Consider the following 18,604-nt stretch of genomic DNA (forward strand, 5'->3'; position numbering starts at 1 on the left):
TTATCTAACCTAATTTGTGTCTTCCAGTCAGCTTTCAGCTCCATTCCTCATCCCAAATGTCTGAATACACAGATGCTCCAAACCATAAGCTAGCTAGTATAAAAATTAATTTTCTGCTTGAGACAGTTCCTCTGATTAGTTGTACTATAGGTATAAGGTTATTCATTGTTTTCTACACAAATACTTTTTTTAAAATCCACTACTCCCCCCAGCCTTTTGAAAAAAAAAATGTAAAAAAAAAATGAGCTTGCAGTTTTCCCTTGTACCTGTGTAAACCTTAACAAGAGAATTGACAGTTCTGGACTGAATACATTCAGTGTATCACTGAACAAAAAGTTATTGATTACCTAATGTAGATAATACAGTCTTGAAGCCTTGTGAAGAAACAATGTATTAAAGATGACATCCTTTCAAGAGGCAATTTCCATTGCAGAATTATACAGTGGAATGAAGATAAAATTGAGTGGGATATATAAACTTGGTGAATAAAGATGAAAGGCTGTAATGAAAAGACAGTGAAAAAAAGTGTCTGTTGTAAAAGCCGTAAGATTGAGGGTAATACTAAACTTGCCCAACTGGCTATATTTGGCTATATTGTCCTTGACATCTATGCACCCTTACTAGCAGCAGTCTTGGTTTTATCATGAAGCTGAAAAGTCCTAAAGACTTCCTTTCTGGAGAGCTGAAGGGGAGCTGTGGTATTTCTGAATAATTCTTTTGGTATTGATTCAGGTGCGCTGTCACCTGCCCTGGTGTGTTACAGACCCAGCCTCAACATGAGCAGGCTGCTGTTTGTGTGTCAGACTTGCCATACCTGTGGAAATGAGCTGCCTTGCTGTGCAGAATTGGAGTGAGCTTTTAATTATATAAGATTTAAGAATAACAATGTTAAAATCATAACTTTGTAAGGATAAAGTTATAAGAGTATAGAACAATAGCAATGATTTGCAGTTAGTGTATTTCATTGGGAGCTCCTGTGGTTCTGTCTAGCTTATAAAGATGGCTAATTAGGCAATCTAACTTTTTCTTGGCCAGAAGTTTTTCAGTTTACTTTTCTAAATACATTTTTCAATTTACTTTTTTAAAGTATTGTTACTAAATCCTCTGAGAGCACCTTCTCTGGGGAGTCTGTTCTTTCTCTACTCAAATGGAATGTCCTCTTCCTTGTTCATCTTTTTATTCCCTGTAATTTGGGCACTGGGGTGCTGCGTGATACTCTAAAGGATAAGGTCACTTTTTTCCAGCCTTACTGTAATTTAAAATTACATGATTGACATTTTTATTGCTTGCATTTATGAATATTTTTACTGGTCCTAAATTTCAGGTTGATTTTTTCATTTGGCTGTATTTTAAATCTCAGAAATACAACTTAACTAGTTTAACAATTTACATGTCTTAATTATTCATAATTTATGTTCCCTGTGAGATTCCTTGTGTTTTGCCTCCTACAAGCTTTTTATACGGTATAAGACATTTCTTTTTTAAATGGGAAAGATTTGGAGATGCATTTGATTGTGGAATGGCCAAAATGGCTGTGCACTGAGTACTGTGATGACAGCAACATGAGTTCTCTTGCGGGTCCCTGCTACAGCATCAACACTCAGAGAGGTGTGTGAAGGAGAAGCTTCAGGGAGAGCCAGCATCATGCCTAGTGATGCTTTTATTCTATTGGACCAGTTATGAATTTCTCTAAACGATGTATCATGACAGGCAGCCTGCTTAGCTACTTCTTAGGGTTACTGAAATCTAGCTTCTCTCTCTCCTTTTAGCCTTTCACAAGGCAGATTTAGCTGGCATCTAAAATTGTGTATTCCCAAAGAGGCAAAGAACGTCACTGTGCAGTCTCAAGATGGGCCTATTTGGTGTCTGATGAAAAATAAGGTGTGAGTGCAAATAAGTTACTTAGATGAGGAGGAATGAATCTTTACAAGCAATTTTATATGTTGCTAGAAAAATTAACCTGTATTCTGTTGTGATTGGGCTGCTTTTTGTGGGTATGGAGGTAAATGGTGGTGATGTTTATTCTAATGCCAATGTTGGCAATATGTGACAAAGTCTCCAGTTTCTCCTTTTGTCTATAGAGTTTAGGTGGACATCAGTTCCTTCTATTAGGAGGGCTGTATCTGGTGAAGTTCACCTCTTTGAGTGGAAATGAGCATTTCTGAGAGCAATACAACAGTTTTATTTAAGCTGTCCAGATTTAGCAAATGTTTTTACAAGCATTGCACCGTGATCGAGAACCATCTGACTGACATTCAAGCTGACATGTCTCGTGTTCTTGCTGAAAAGTTTCTGAATGTCTCTTAAGGAAATTCTCTGTTTCCCTCTTTCCTGTTTTTATGGTTGTCTTGGTAGAGCAGGGCTGTAGCTGCAGTCACAGGCTTGGGAAGGAGGGGAGGAAGTCCTGTGAGGGAGCTGCTGGACTTTGTACACTCGGGGTCCGTACTCCTCCTTTTCTCAATTTGTCATCTGCTGTGGATTCTCACCGTTGAAGCACACTTGAATGGTTACCTAGTTTTGTACTGCAAGCACCTGTATGTTCTGTGTGATCACTAGAATGGAGGGAGAAGTTGCTGGTAACACTTCTTAACTCTTAGGATTGTTTCTTTATGGTGAGAATGTTTGTCTTGTACTGTTGTACTTCACATTGAAGCTTCTCAAGTTGCAGATGCTCAGATGTTGTATTTTTTTGAGTGCATGTTTTAACTTTTCTTGTGGGACAGAGTCCAATATTTGAAGCATTTGATAGAATTTCTTGCCAGATATGTTGAACTTAGAAAAATTTTAGTTGCTATCATCAGAAAGGTGAAGTATCTTTCTAATTAAATGCTACTGGTTCTGCATTGTTAAACTGCTACTCTAAGACAAAGAGTAGTAGTCTAATGAGAAAATTCTTCCAATCATGAAAAAGTATGTTACTCAGACCAGCTGACTGCTGCTAAACTGGGATGTTCTATCTCTTCCAGTCACAGCCAGCTGCTTTTCTTCTGTCCTATAGACAAAATATCCCTTGCACTTGGAGGCACTAAGTCTAATAATAACAACTATACCACATTCCTTTTCCAGCTTGTAGGTCAGAATTTACTCAGAAATGTTGCAAAGTGGATGCCTGGTTTTCCTGTGAGGCTCACCCTCACTTAGATACTGCTCCTGAGCTTCCTACAGACTTTTGCCTGGAAGCCCTCTTATCATGAGACTTCTTACTTTGCCAGTTTGGAACTGCACAAATTACTTTCTGTCTTCCTCTGTATTTGGTAAAATAGTATGATTTGTATTTTGTAAAACAACATAGTTAATTTTTAAAGGAATACCTGACCTGCTTTAGTGTTTTGGTGCCAGGACTGAGAAAAAGCCTACAGTTTTCCTGTCTGTTATTTGTAAGAGTTTGTTGTAAAGTTTGAAATATTAAATTTAAGATTTCTTCACTTGTTGAATGTTCACATTCAAAAAGTGAAGAACTCCAAATACAACCAGATACTTCTGCCCAGATAGATGTGTACATCCAGGGCGAAAAACTCCAAGCTTAATTCTAGCCCCTGAGGAAAACATGAATCTTCAGAACACTTTTGACTATACTTTTTATCCTATTAGTCAATAGGAAGTGTTTATGTTCCAGGATAAAAAGTGTAAAAGTAAAAACCTAGAAGTTTTTAATTCTTGCCTTGTTCTTAGGTGGACTTACACTTTTCCCTTGTGGGTAATCTTAGGATTGGTGTCTTTTTCTTCATGTTTGGATTTGCCAATTGAAGGGTGCAGAACAGGACAAAATCTATGGCTTTTTCTCAAAGTGGTCTAAAAACTTGACAGTTGGGGCAATCAGTTTTAAACACTCATTGTCTCATGAAACATGTGCCACCCAGAACCTTGTCAGACTGGTAGGTAATGGGTAATGCCAGAGGTAGAGAAAATGGCATTAAAAACTAAAATATATCACAATTATTTCATGCACTGGTGGCAATGCTGGTTATGGTGCTGAGGAACCAATTTTGAGTTATGGAGAAGAAGATTGAAAATAACATATATATTTTACCTGGAAGGGAAAGTGTGTGGGGATAAATCCTCCATCACATTGACTACATGTGAAAGGAGTAGCTGGAATCTCAGTGGAGTTGTCTGGTACATAAGGTGTTGATTGATTTTGACCCTTGAGTAGCTGAAAGTTGCCTCATAAAGTTGCCTCATAAGTCACTGAGATTTGTCTTTGTGCACAACTGATCTTAGCAGAAAAGATGCTGTCCTGTACTTTGTCATCTGTGTGACATTACTTTCCTTTAGCATTTAGTAGAGCCATTCTGTTAAAAGTCTATAGAGGTGCTCCAGAGATGTCAGATCAAACCTTGCTTCAGGTTATTTAGCTACTTGAGCTCAAATAATAGTTTGTTAAAAAGTGAGAAACTGGGAGTTGAAGGTGAAAACCTCTCTTTGCAAACTTTTTACTATTTGCTAATACCTAGAATTTAGGGGCTCAACTCCTGAAGTCTTAGAAAACAGGAATACTGTAATCCAAAGCAGTATTTTTAGTTCCCTTACTTAAGTGATACTTTTTCTTTTGTTTTCACATGCAATATTTTACTTCTAAAACATATTTAGACAAGCTTATTTGCTTGTATATCTAGCCTATTTATAGTGTCGTTTATTTAATAATAAACCATTTTAAAATTATTTACTTGTGCTTGTTGAATGATAATCAAGATTCTGCTAAGAAAGGCTTTCACAAATATTAATAAATTATTTTGTGGAAAAGAAATGCAACATTGCCCATCTCTTAACAAAATGCTAATTTAAATAAATATGTATAAGGCAGGTTGCTTACACGGATTGCATTTTTACAGTGTATGCTTCTGGATAGCTGACAAGTGCCAAATGTTTGTGTAAAGTGTATCCATCAGCGAGGAAGAACTTTATTTCTAAAAGAAGTAAATAAAAATAAGGTTGCAAGTACTGAGCTAGATTAAACTAATTTATGTAAACAGAAATATCTTACTTCCAGATTATAACTTGGTACTTCTGCTACAGCCTAGATTGTGGGGGCAGCACTTGTTCTACCAGCTTTTTCCATTGTTACCCATGGCTTCCTGCAGCTGAACATCAGGGGTAGCACCCTCTGTTTTTGCAAGCAGACACAAGACTCAAAATGTGCCTCAGAAAAGATAATGAGGGGTATTTTGCTCATCCTTGGCAATACACAACCATTCTTGAACATGTCAGCAGATTGCATAAAATGGTAAAATGCTGTTCTGTACCTACTCTGCAGAGACCTCCTGGAGACCTCTGGTGATGGCCTCTCTCTCTCTGCCATGGGGCAGGGCTGTGGCTGACAGATGGATGATTTGTTCTGGTCTGGGAGGCAGCTTAGGCAGATTCCTTCCCTACAGGCAGAATTTACTCTTCTTAAGGTGTTTTCATATAATCTTCTGAGTTGGGCCCCACTTGATTTGTTTTCCAGCTTTGAGAAGTGTGGGTCCTGAGTAAGGGATTGTGCTATGTTCTCATGAGTAAGGACAGGGGTCTGGTATGCAGATTGCAGCTCAGCAGAGACCTGATTGATTCTTTCAAGTGTAGTAGTGCATCTTTTTTGAGATGAGTTTCCTGGATATTTACAGTTCAGTTCTTCTTTGTTAGAAAGAGTGATATGGTTTTACAATTTTTTTATGGAAATTCATGAAATTACTTGAAAGTTAAGAGTTCTGTTCAGTGATGAGAGGTCTTACACATTTTTCCTCTTTTGAATAAGCAGAATGACCTATAGTTAACTGCAGTTGGGTGCTCTTCAGTGAGTAGATCCATCCATTCTCTAGCATGAGAGAGCTCTAGAGCTGTGCTAGCTTGTTCTGTAACACTTAAGTGAGCTGGGGAAATCTTGGCCATGGTGCTTTATCTCCAGAGCAAAATGACAACTTTGCTTTACAGAGATGGTTTGCAGTTCTGTTTCACCAAGCCTTTTTTGTTAACCTCTTTTTATCCCAGATTATCAAGGGTTAGGTAATTCCAGAAATCCATCAATGAATGACTGACTTTAAAAGTGCTTGGGGTTTTTGAAATTATATTTGTCTTGTATACCAAGGAGAGGGTATGTTACAGGATAATATTTATATGCTGCTTATTTGAAGCAGAAATATATTTGAAGTGTGCAAATATTCTTGATCAGAGGCTTTTAAAATGCAGTTGATTTTGGGATCATGTGGTGAATCTTCAGAGTAATGTTCCATGCTTCTGGTTGAATACAGTTTTGTAGTTTTGCTTGTATGTGCTGCTGGGTCAGTCAGGTTCCAGAGCCATATCTGTCTTTCATTAGGTGTCCAGTAAAGCTCATTTGTTAGGTTTGGCATGGAAAACCTCAAAATTTAACCTTTGAGAATTTCTGTACAATCCCTGTCCAAAAGTGCATCAGTGTAGGATGGATATTTAGACTGATTAGTCTGCAAATTCCTCAGTTAAACAATGACACTGCTTTCAGAGGGAGAACATGAATATTCTAGAGGCTCTCCAGATCTGTGAGGCAGATTACAGTTGAAGTTAATTTTTAAAAACATACTTTGTTCATCTGATTTAGAATGCGACGCTCTAATTTGATAAACCCAGCTGCTGTACCTTTTTCTCCTTTCTAGTGTCATTAACAATGACTAGTATCTTTGACTAGGAAGTTAAGATTACAGGAGTAAGTCAGTTGTTGACCACTGTGTGTGTTTTGTGTATGTTCAGAGCCTTTAGAACAACATAAGAAAGATCATCCACTGTCAACCCCTCTGCCTTAGGTAAGGATACCTTTCACTAAATTAGGCTGCTCAGAGCTTCATCCAACAATTAGTCATTACTGTTAGTCACTAATTGCTGTTACAATGTTCTTACCAAAAAAGATACTTCAGAGCACATAGTGTCTGGTTTTGTTAAAGGCTCAGTCACAAGTTTGATGTGCTTGTGTCATGTATAATTGTATTAAATATTAGTAATATCAAAAATTAGTCATAAACATATTGATGCTGAAAATTTCCAAGTGAAGAACACTTGCAATGACAAGTGTATCCTGAAGGTATGTGAGGCAAGTGATTCCCACACATCAGAAAAAGAGTGTTTCTTACTTAAGACTTGTGTTTCACTGCCAGGTGTGATAATTGTGCTGCTCAGATGAGTTTGAGTGCTGGGTGCAAGGCAGAACTCAAGCCCAAAACTAAAAGCAGGAAACATCCTGTCTTCCTTAATAGCAGCAGTTATTTTGGCTTGTTCACATCAGCTACCATACAGTTTTCTGTTTCACCTTGTGCCAGCTCTTCACCACACGAGGATGCAGTTGAATTTGGGGGGTTAGAGTTCTGCCAGATTAGAAAAGAGGTGAGTCATTTTGGCTGGATTAGTGAGTTGGGTATGGTTTACTGCATGCTCAGATGAGCTGTAGTGCACACACAAGACCAGCAGCAGGGGAGAGGGTTGCATCCCATTAAAATGAGAAACTGTTTCTTAAGCATAGATGGCATGCAGTCTTTTTGTTTAAAAAGCAACATATCTCCAAGGAAGAGAGGAGCAGGGCTTTTAATGTTCTCATTAATTGCTAGACAGGATTTAAAACAGGAAAAGCTCTTTTCATTTCAATAACTTAATGGAAAGAAAAAATATTGTAATGTGCAAGAGTGTCCAGCCTTCTGCTGGGCTTTTTTCCCTCTTCATTGACTCCTGCATGTACTTGTAAAGATCTCTTTTGTCACACAGTCCATGTTAGCATTACTGCGAGGGGAAATTTCATCACTTCTAAATCCTACTATGCCCATTTCAGTTTTCTTTTACTGCTTTAGTGGACTTTGTGAGTCAAAATCACTAAAAAACCCCAATATTGATTGAACAGGTAGACAGTTAGGAGGGTTAAGAAGGAAACCACATACACACAACCCCTCTCTATTTACTTGATTTCCAAGCCTTCTGTCAGGAGAGATGGTGCCCAAACTTCTCTTGTTTTTAAAGGAATTGAGTGAAAGTGGTGTGCACTTTCAGCCTATTTGACTTAGACCAGCACTGTGTTTTAACCAGGCTTTGTGGTGCACAAAAAGACCAGACTTCAGTATACATCAGCATGAGGCAAGGAGCACACACATTATGAGTGTTTAGTGCAACATGAATTCACATTTTGTGAGCTCTTGCCATGCAGGAGCATCTGCCTTCAGAATCTGCTGGTGACTAGGGGTTGTGTGCAGTGCAACTGCCCTGGGTTTGCTAAAAGAACATGTGAGGTGTGTAAAGCATGACACAGTAGTTGATTGCCTTGAAATCATGGATAGCATTTGGATATAAAAACATCCACAAAGTTGAAGTATGTCCTTTCTTTTGAAAAATAAAAAATTGCTGCACATAAGAGACATGATGGAAGATGTGTACAGTCTATACAATCTTCTAGCAGTAGATTGAGACCAGTGGCACTTCCCCGAAAAAATAAATTACCCGAAATTTGCAGCACATTCATATTCAATTTCATCACAGCAGATGCTCATTAGTATGTTGTTATTAATTGGTATTCACTTTAGGTTTTGTTTAAAATGAAGATAATAATTAGGTTTTAATTACTGCATCTTTCTAAGGGGGGGAGGGGAGGAAATGCCTCTCAAAGCACTGAAGTATTTCCTGTACGCTTTGCTCCATTGCATCTAAGCCTTGAAAGAGTTCCTAAGACACATTTTTCTGCCAAGAGACTTCTTTTCTGTTTCCTTTTATTTCTTTCTTGTTTTTAAAATATTAAGGATTTTTTTGATGGACATACTGAATCATACCACAGTAGTAAGAGCCACTGTTCTTTTTAATCAAAATTATCAAAAGGCTTTTCACAAAAGTAACTCTCTCAAGCAGCTGATTAATGAAGTGGTGCCACTGTTTTGTATTATAATTAATTGAAGTAATACAAATAACTTCTGTAGCCTGTGGAAATTATCTCTTTTGCAAAGCAGTCTGTTAGAGGTAGCAAACTAAATAGTGAATTTTTTTTGGTGGATTTTATTTAATTTCTTACTGCCTTTATCATCCTTAAAACCATAGGTGACACAAAAATAAACAAAGAATACACCATAAGGAGGGCTTGAAGACATGGGAGAGAGTCAGGTGTAGAAGAAAACAAAAGGGCAGAAAAAGTGAGGATGCAGAAAAGACTTAAAGGGTTATAAGTATGGTGGGACTATAGAGAAGTATAAGAATTTGGGAGATGCCAGAGAATAAATGAAAGATTGCAGAGGGATATGAGTAATCTAAAGAGTTTTGAAGAAGCATTGACCATCATGTCTTTGGTTAATGCAGGAATTCACAGTGAAGTTTCTTGCAGGGGGAACAATTTTAAACTAGCAGAGAGTGTATTTAGATTAGGTGTTCTGAGGAAATTCTTTACTCTGAGGGTTGCAGGCCCTGGAACAAGCTGCCCAGGGGAACTGTGCATCCCCCATCCCTTGGAAGTATTGCAGACCAGGTTGGAATGAGCTTTGAGCAACCTTATGGAAGCAGTCTAGGGGAAGATGTCCCTGCCTGTGGCAGCAGGGGGGGTGAAATCAGATGATCTTTAAGATGCCTTCCAACCCAAACTGTTCTATGATTCTAAAATTAATTTAAATACGGACATCTAGTTGTCTGACCTGTTTAAATGAATGCTTTCAAGATATGGAGGTTTTGTGTGCTGCTTAAAAGGTGTTTCATGGAATAGCACTGCATCCAGATGAGTAAAGCATCAGCACTTGGATCACTAGTTCAGTCTCCTTCTGCCTTGCTGTTGTGAGTTTCCGTCAGCTTTTCCTTCAGTCTTTCCCTCTTTCTTTTCCTGATTTCTTTTACCTCATTTCTCTAGGTTGCTGTGCTGCCCTTCAGTACTGAATGGGTTCTAAAGGCTGGTGTGTTTCCCTCTCGGGTGCCCTCTTAACAGGAGGAAGGACAGTAAAGCATCCCAACTGAAGTTCCTTGGAGGGTAATTTAAACTAACCAGCACTGAGGGAGGAGCCTTCTAATTTCAAGACCTTAATGCAGCTGCCACCAAACTTCCCTAAATAACAAAGAAGCCGGTGAGAGATTGGAGATTGTGCATCTTGATTTCTCCTCAAAACAGCCCTGTGTTTAGGGTAGGAAGATGGCAGCCAATGGTTAAGTCTTTCCAGGGCCCCTTAATTTCTGGAAGTTAAGCTTTTGCAGTTCTAAAAAAGTGGAGGAAAGGTGGGCACTGGCTATTTTTGTACTCTCCAGATTAAGAAAACCAATTTCTGTTCTCACATCTTGTTACAGAAGGGTCGCTTTCCTTTGGAAAAATCCTTACTCCTTGACTACACTGTTATGGATTGGGGGAGCTGGCTGGTATGGCTGGAGTGAGTGTGCAAGGGGACCTTGTGCTGGAGCTGAGTTTTTAGGCATTTGTGAGACAGAAGAGACGGTGCTACCCTTCAGCCCAGTTCCTTGTTCAAACATCAGCAGCTGCAGGGTCAGGGCAGATGCTGAGCCAGATGTTGTGTTTGAGCAGGGTGGACTTGGCCTTGTGTGGAGGCACCACTGTCCTTCAGGATCTCCTGGGAATTCCCCTTTCCTTATGTATGCCCTGGTGGACATTGTCTGGTGTGTGTGGTAGCTGAGCAAGATAATTTTCTTTTCATGACCGAGTGCATTATGCTTAGTCATGGGAAAATTTTCTTTTCCATTGTTCATAATTCACCAGTTCTTCTAAGACACCATCGGTTTCCTGCTGTGTGGTCTTGTGTAATCTTAAATTCTTCCTGGGAAGGCAGTTGGAGATTTGCAGTTGGGCTCATGATGCTACAGGAAACAGTTCTACAACCATTTCAAACCTAGATTTAAATTAATATTTTGTTGGATAAACACAATGGTTTATTTTTAATACGTCTGTTATTTTTATATTAGGAGCCTAATTTTTCTGTCAAAGAAGTGAATAACTGTGAATGAAAAATATATACCTTTTGTTCCTTCATCTGTTGATTGTGGTTTTAAATGCAATTTTAAAAAATAGTTTGGTTGCATGAAAAGAACAAAATGTTCTTTCCATGAGTGGAAGCTCTGAAAGAAGCAGACTTACCTGCAGAATTTAGTTCTTAAGGAAATAAAAAAATCACACGTCATGGCGTAAATAAAGACTTCGAAATAGAGTTTTATTTTCATGTACTCGCCATTCAGTCTTTCCTAGGAAGAAAGAATGCATAAATGGTGATACAAATTTAGCTCCAGTTCTTCCTGTAAATGCTGGGGTCTTGGGTTTTCTTTACACAAAAGAATGGCCATTAAAATTAAATATTATTAGGGTTTAAAGTTTTAGGCGTTGGGATTTTTTTCCCTTTTTTAAACCTTCAGGTTGTCAGAAATAAAGAAAATGTAAGAAGTGGTGATATAAGTAGTTCTTCAAGTCCTTTCAAGTTAAGGGTGCCTTGTCCTTGTATTCATAAATATGCCATGATATTAATGCTTAATTGCATGAAAATCTTGAAACGTTTTGTTTTTTCCCAGTTACTAAGTGTAAGATACAGGAAGCTAAAGAGAACGAGATACTAGGACATAAAAAAAAAATCTTGTGTTGTGTATATATATCTGCCTATGTGTGCATGTATACATTTTTACATACTGATTTTTGTACTTTCTTTATCCATTTAAGCAGTGACTTTCAATTAGCCTGCCTACTAATATCAGGTCACGAAACTCTATAGCTGATGCTTTATTCTTTCGTGTGAGTTGTCATTCGTTTGCTTCAGTTGGCTGGCAAAGGTTGTTGTATATCCATTACCAGCAACACAGCACTTTGCATTTCTGAATTGACAAGCAGCTATATTGACCTAGCGCTTATTATGGGTCAACAGCTGCGTTAACCGACGGAAGGACTGAGGGGCAATTAAAATGAATTGGCAAAAATATATCTTCCTAATTTACTCCAATTTGTTATTTATGCTAACATTGTATGGCTTCTATGGTGACACTAAACAGAATGGACCCAATAATGGCAATTAACATAAAAATATAATGGCTAATCAAATTGACAGCAACTGTTTCTCATCATCTCGACACACAATACATTATCAAAACAAACTATTATGAAGGAGGTAATTTCAGTGTTCTATTCAACCTGCTTCATGTGTGCAGTCAGGGAGATGTGTACCAGCAATTACAGCTGAATCTAAAAAACTAAACAAATAACTTAATCGCTGTCGTCCTCCTTTTTTCTTCTTCAGGAAGCAGTAATCAGGATTTACTAAAAATAACTGGTGTATAATAGTATAATGATGATGCATATCGTAGAATAGCTAATAAGGAATAAAATGTGCTTCTGTGTGTCTTTTTTTAAAATAGGTTCACATGAAGTGGAAAAAAACTATACTGTTAAAATATATAAAAAATAACTAAGCAGTAGTAATAGTTGTCAGATGTCTCAACGTGACTTGCTTAATAGTTACAGATACTTATTGCATGTCAATAGAAGTGTAAAATTAGCTGAATGTAGTAGCAAAACTTGGCTTGAATGGGCAGAAGACTGAAAAGCTAAGTTAAAGGAGAATTCCCTTAAGCAGAAATTGTTTACCAGTTGCTCTTCCACTGCATTTACAAGATCATTCTTAGTGATATGCTGTGTGGCAGTTTTCTGTTGGTTTAACCACATCCTATGTTTTATAGCTCATCAAGATCTTTGAGGTTTGTGTATGTCTGTCTCTGCACAAAATACTTTAAAATGGCCAGTACTTCCAAATTTGATGCTGTTAAAATTATCTTATTCTTTGTAATGAACAACCTCTCAAACCGCTGCTGGCCAGTATCTAAAATTCAGTATCTTAAACAGCAGGGAATGTCGTTATATGGTACAAAAGTGCAGGAGATGAACTTGAAAGGTTTTAATTGTAGTGTGGTCTAGATGGATCTCATGTCTATTCAAGTAATTTCTGGAGCACAGAAGAGTGGCAGTGATAGGAGAGCGTCCAGGTGGGCACTTTGGAACTAGAGGAATAGCAGAGAGGCTTGACATAACTGGCCTTCAGACCATTTAATTGAGTATCATATTCTACAGGTACACATCTGCAGATTTTTGAACTGCATGTGTGATTACTAACATGCAGTAGCCTTCACAGATGTGTACAGCAAGGTGATGATGTAGCTGTAAAGGTGTATATGCACTTGTTCTTATTTGGGTGAGACATTCCCAAATTATGGAACCACAGCTGGAGTAGGAGGAGGGGAATACAGACAAACACCTGTGCTCATAAAAAAAATAGACATTAATTATTTTTTTCTTAGTTCATTATATTGTTACAATATACTAAAGCACCAAAATTATTCCTTTGTCTCATCATTCCTATGATTTCTATTTTCTTGCTAAGGCATCATAGTGATATGTGAATCTATAAGAATGGATAAATGTATTTTCAGTTTCTGTAAGAACTTACAAGTTTATTTGATTCATGTAAGTGTTTGGTGTAAATTGTGAGGTAAGTATAGAGGTGTAATAAGGACACTGTAATAATAATTCCAAAAGCTGACATGAATAGAACATATAAACTGTTGGAAGAAAACCAAAGAGAAATAATCATTTTTTAATAGCGGGCTAAGAAATGGATGCAAGAGACACACTTTTGGGTTGGGTTTTTAATTGCTGTCTTCTTACATTACAGTATTCTGATAAGGCCCTGTACACTCAGCTCTGCTTCTACCGATACATTTTTGATGTGGACTATGCGATGGATAAGGTGGTTACTGACGAAGAGAGAGGTACGTGTAAATTTTTAATTAATTAACTATGGTTCAGTAGCAATTTGCATGCTAGACACTAGACCTACTGTACTCTTCAAATTTGAACTATGAGGCTGTAATGTAAAACAGAAAACAGAAGGAAGTATGAATTTAAGAATCCCCTGTAAAGGGGAAAGTCTTCAGTCTGAGATCACCACTTTAAGAATATGTTATATGCCCCTTTCTGCTTTTGAAGTTATTGTGTTTTGAAAAATGCGCTTTTCTTGCGTGTTACACCCTTAGCGAAATCCCTTTGCTTGAAGGACATGTTACCTTCAGTAAATAGATTAATTAAAATATGTGCATAAGTAAAATTTACATTCAAGTGTTAGTATTGAAGAGATGCTTTTATCAGGGAGAAAAAATGAGGACACAAGAAAAGCAGTAATGCTAATTGTCTGCAAACCTCTCTAAAATAAAATACAGATTAACCTATTTTAGGAAGATTTTTTTGCCTTCTCCCAATTACCATAACACTTCTGAGCTAAAACATTTCTAAGCTGTAACGGATCAATGGATTTTGTGCAGCTAAGTGATTTTCAAGCTGACAGAAGAACATTTCTGAGAGTGGGCTAATGCTTGGAATTCTAAAAAAAGGCATGTTTGGGTCCCACCACTGAAGCATGATGTCCACAGAGAGCACTGGGCTGTGTCCTCTGCGGATCTGGAGGTGCCTGTGAGGAAAAGGTGCTGCTGTTGGGACTGTCTGTGTTCTGATGGCTGCTCTGCTGTCAAAATCATCCCCACCCCTGCCCTGCATCTACACTTAAGTTATTGGGTGATGATAAGAGATTATATAAAATTCAGTCTTTCTAAGTGTTATTTTGATAAGCCATGTATGGAAATGAAAATAGTGTAACCTCTTAGCTAAAATCTGCTCAGATAAGCAAACGGGCTGCTTTTGGCCTCTTGCACTTATGTTTCTTCTTGCAGAGGTTCTCATTTCCTCTCCTAATGCCTTTAAGTCAGTGAACTCACTCTGATGCTTGCATTTCACAGTGGCTTTGTACTTCCAAAGAGGTCACAGTGTGTAGCCATGTCAGGCTAATACATCTCTGGAGATGTACTGAAGGAATGTTGTGGAGTGGATGCTGCTGGTGGCTGAAACCAAACCGTGTGTAGATCTCTCACCCAGTATAAGGGCATAAGAGCAGAAATCATCAGTAGAGATCATGTCATGGGTGGTCACATCCAATCCCCTTCCAGAGCTTCCCACTGCATTTTTCAGGACTGCAAGTTTCTGGAACTTCATTTGGAAACCTATGAGTGGTTCTCCTTTTGCTGCACTTCCAAAGTGTTTCAGCCTATCGATCTGTGATGACTAAAAATTCTCTATAATTTTCATGTTCTAACTTGTTTGTGGCTATTTTATGGCCATTCACTAAATGTTTATTTGTTTTAGTTCCCTGTTTTCTCTGCTATGCTTTTGGAAACGGTGATGACATCTCAGTTTTGTTTTGCAACTAAGGCAGAGACACTCTTAGCTTTCTTTAAGAAGAATTGGTCTCTGCTGGATGATTCTTCCTCTTAGCACCTTTATGTGCAGTCTTTTCCTGGTTGAATTAATCTTTGGAGTATGAAAATCTAGAAATTATGTGGTATTTCAGATGGTATCTCTCCAGCACCTTGCACATTGGGTCTATATATTTGCTGGAATTACATCTTGTGGTGCTTTCTTGAGCCACCTACATCTTGTTCATAGCTGTTCATATCATCAGCTTGTACTGAAGTAATGATAGAAATCCTGAGGTTTGAGAGGGTTTCTTTTCCTCCTGTCATTTCAGAATCATGGGTTTATTCATATCTCAGGCTCATGCCACTTGTTTTACTTAATTTTCCTGGTTTTATTAATTTTTGACTGCTTAATCTCATTTGTAATATTAGACTTCAAGGTTAATAAATTCTCTCTGAAAAATAGTATGGTGGCTTCTGAATCCACATAATTTACCACCTTCTGCTTTAATGGGAAAATGTTTCTTGGACCCTGACTGCTAAGTTCAATAAAATTAGTTTTCAGAGTAATTTTTAAGGAATTGTAAGAATTCTAGTAGGACTTTTTTCTCTTGGACAGTTAACCTTTCAGCATGGTGTATTTTTCTCTTTTTCATAGCTGTTTGAAAATTATTCTATTATCTTCTTCAGCGAGCCAGTGATTTCAGTCTTGGTGTTGCAGCAGGAGTCAAGGCCAGATAAATTAAATCTCTTAATTTTCCTTTGACAGTTGGTTCTCTTCAAAGCAATTGGCTATGTGGGTATGGTAAACCTGTGTATAATTCTGTCCCATTTTTCAGATCTCTTTTGGCAGGAAGATATCTTTCTACAGTATATGCAGAATTTGACAATAATTATGCATGTCTATTTGTGCCACCTTTTTATTTTATGTATACCAGTGTCCTCTGTTTTCTTGTAACATATTTTACTGATGCTACACTTTATGTAGGATTAAATAACTTTCATGTACAATTTTTGTTGTAGGTCTGAAATGGAAATCTAGTGAACTGTCCTTTATAACATGAAGCTAGAATTCATTTTCCCATGTAACAAAAAGATTTTGTTTCCATGCCATCATTCACAAGCCATTTTGTCCTTGATCTGTGATCAGTTCCTTTATCAAAAATGGTGGCAAAATTTAAATGTTGGTTTTGTATGTCTTTGGTATTTTCAGTCTCTTCTTTTTATGTGACTCAACCACTGCTTGACTGTTGTTTTGATTTTGGTTTTAGGAGATTTTTTGCTTTGTTTTGAGTCATTGTTTCTTGAAGCCCAAATTGCATGGACTTTGTTGTTTCTACCTCTTATTGCCATTTTTCCTGAATTTTTAAACACCAGTTCTTCTTTTTTGTAGATTCTGTTTATTCCTATTAGTAGCTTTAGTTGTTATTTGCCTTGGAATTTTCTTCTTTAAAAAGAAAAAAGTTTTGATGGCTAGAGATTGAAGATACAAATCTGTTTTCCACTGTAGTTTGAAGGAATTCATGTCTTATTCAGAACCTTGAGATTTTGCTACTAGTTCACTTGCATTTTCTGGTCTTGCCTCTTCAAAATACAGATTCTTAATTACAGAGCAGGTTTTGTTTTTTCAGCTGTTTATACTGAAGACCCACACTATTTGTTGAAATGAAATCTAAAATAATAATTGTGAAGTCAGTGGGAGTTCAGAAAGATGTCCAAGCTGCTTCCTTTCCCTGCTAGAGGATCAATACCACAGCCTACTTTTTACAGATGGGCTAAATTTAAAAATCCTCTGGCAATGCAAGTTCCACAACTTGGCAAGTTCCACAGCTTGTGCACAGTTTCTTGTGGTGTTTGGTGTTTTCACTGTACTTACTGGAGAGAGTTGGTCTTGGTATCTGAGGTGAATTTTGCTTTCTGAAGCTTATTCTGTGCACGATGGGTGATACACTGTTCTCTTAGAGAGTTTTACATATTTAAGACATGTAATGCTGTATTCTAAGTCTCTTTCAACTACTGACCTGTTTTGTGGAGGAGCAGCAGGAGAGTTTTCCACTTCTCTATGTGTTTGGTTGTTGGTTTTTTTTGTTTGGTTGGTTTTTGTTTTTTGAGTTTTTTTTCCTAGACCTCCAGTAGGTCAGGCTTACCACGGAGGAATACAGCAAAAGGATTAATTAATAGGTTTTGCAGACTCTACTTCTGCTTGTTTATACTAGTGTGGTGATTGCAACATCTCATGTTTTATTTGGGATCTACTGTAATCATTAGATAGTTACTATTCCTTCTTTTTCCTGTATGAATCAAGAATAAGCTGAGTGGTCTATATGATGTTTTCTTGTTTCAGTGACTGGTGAAGTTAGCTGTCAATTATACCACTCAGGAATATTTGGATGATATAGTTATGGGTCTTTTGTCCCAATATTAATAGTAGCATTTCTCCTCCAAACTGATGTTTCCTTTCATCTGGAAGTTTAAGGTCTGTTCTGATGATACAATTTAATAGGTTAACATTGTGATACAGTGCAAGGTTCTTTGTTGTCATACTACAAAAAGTGAAATTCTGAAAATTTTGGGCTGTCTTTCTAAATTGTTTCTAAACTGTTGCACAGTTAGTATTAGGTTAAAAACCAGTTTAATTTTTAATGTTGCTATTCCCAAACCCCTAATTTAAGATACAAGTAATACTAGAAGGGCTGTTTGTTCTCAATTATTTTTTTAATCTGAAAAGGAAAAAAATGCTCTTTTGTGAGTAGCAACATACTCAGCATGTTTTCAGCACTTTCTGACAGTTTTTTGAAGCTGGGCTGTGGGTTAAATCAGACATTGCTACTTAGGTGAGCAAGCAGAGCAGTGAAAAGGTGCAGGAGTAGCAAAGTAGTAGCATCCTCTCTTCATATAGATGTAAAAGGATAGGCCAAAGGATATCAGTGATTTTGAACATCTGAGGTTCAAATACAGGAGTATGCTCACTCTGTGTGCCTTAACTTCAGAATGGAAACCAATGTATTTTTATGGCTATGTCATTAGGAGATCAAAATAGAGTGTAGTAATCTTTATTTCATTATTCCATTCAAACATTGGTATTGTTAAATATTCAAAGATACTACTGTTTTCATTTTACTTCTACTACAGTAAAATGAAAACCTCTGAAAGTGAAGAGAAATGGAGCCTCCATAAAGTCAGCACAAAAGACTAAAGTCACTACAACTACTGTGCCTTGCACAGATGTCTCCAGTTCAGTTTCCCCTGACATCCTCTGACATCAAAAAGAAGATAAGGATGCTGCAATCTACTTATTCACAATGCATTAGTATCACTGAGACTATTTCTAGTGTTGTGATCTTTTTGGAGAAATAGGATCCTGGTCATAATATTTTTGTCTGTTCCATACTGTAGAAAGGGGCTGGAAGCTACTGCCCTTCAACTGTCC

General features: G+C 37.4%; 1 protein-coding gene across 1 annotated transcript in view; it reads left to right on the forward strand.

Moving 5' to 3' along the window:
- POLA1 (DNA polymerase alpha 1, catalytic subunit) overlaps positions 1 to 18,604 on the forward strand; it is a 185,238-nt gene that overhangs the window by 129,715 nt on the left and 36,919 nt on the right. Inside the window, 1 exon segment of the mRNA XM_059839928.1 lies at positions 13,605 to 13,701. Within this exon segment, the coding sequence (XP_059695911.1) occupies positions 13,605 to 13,701 (97 nt within the window).

This window comes from Haemorhous mexicanus, chromosome 2 (assembly GCF_027477595.1).
Source record: "Haemorhous mexicanus isolate bHaeMex1 chromosome 2, bHaeMex1.pri, whole genome shotgun sequence".
Taxonomy (NCBI): Eukaryota; Metazoa; Chordata; class Aves; order Passeriformes; family Fringillidae; genus Haemorhous; species Haemorhous mexicanus.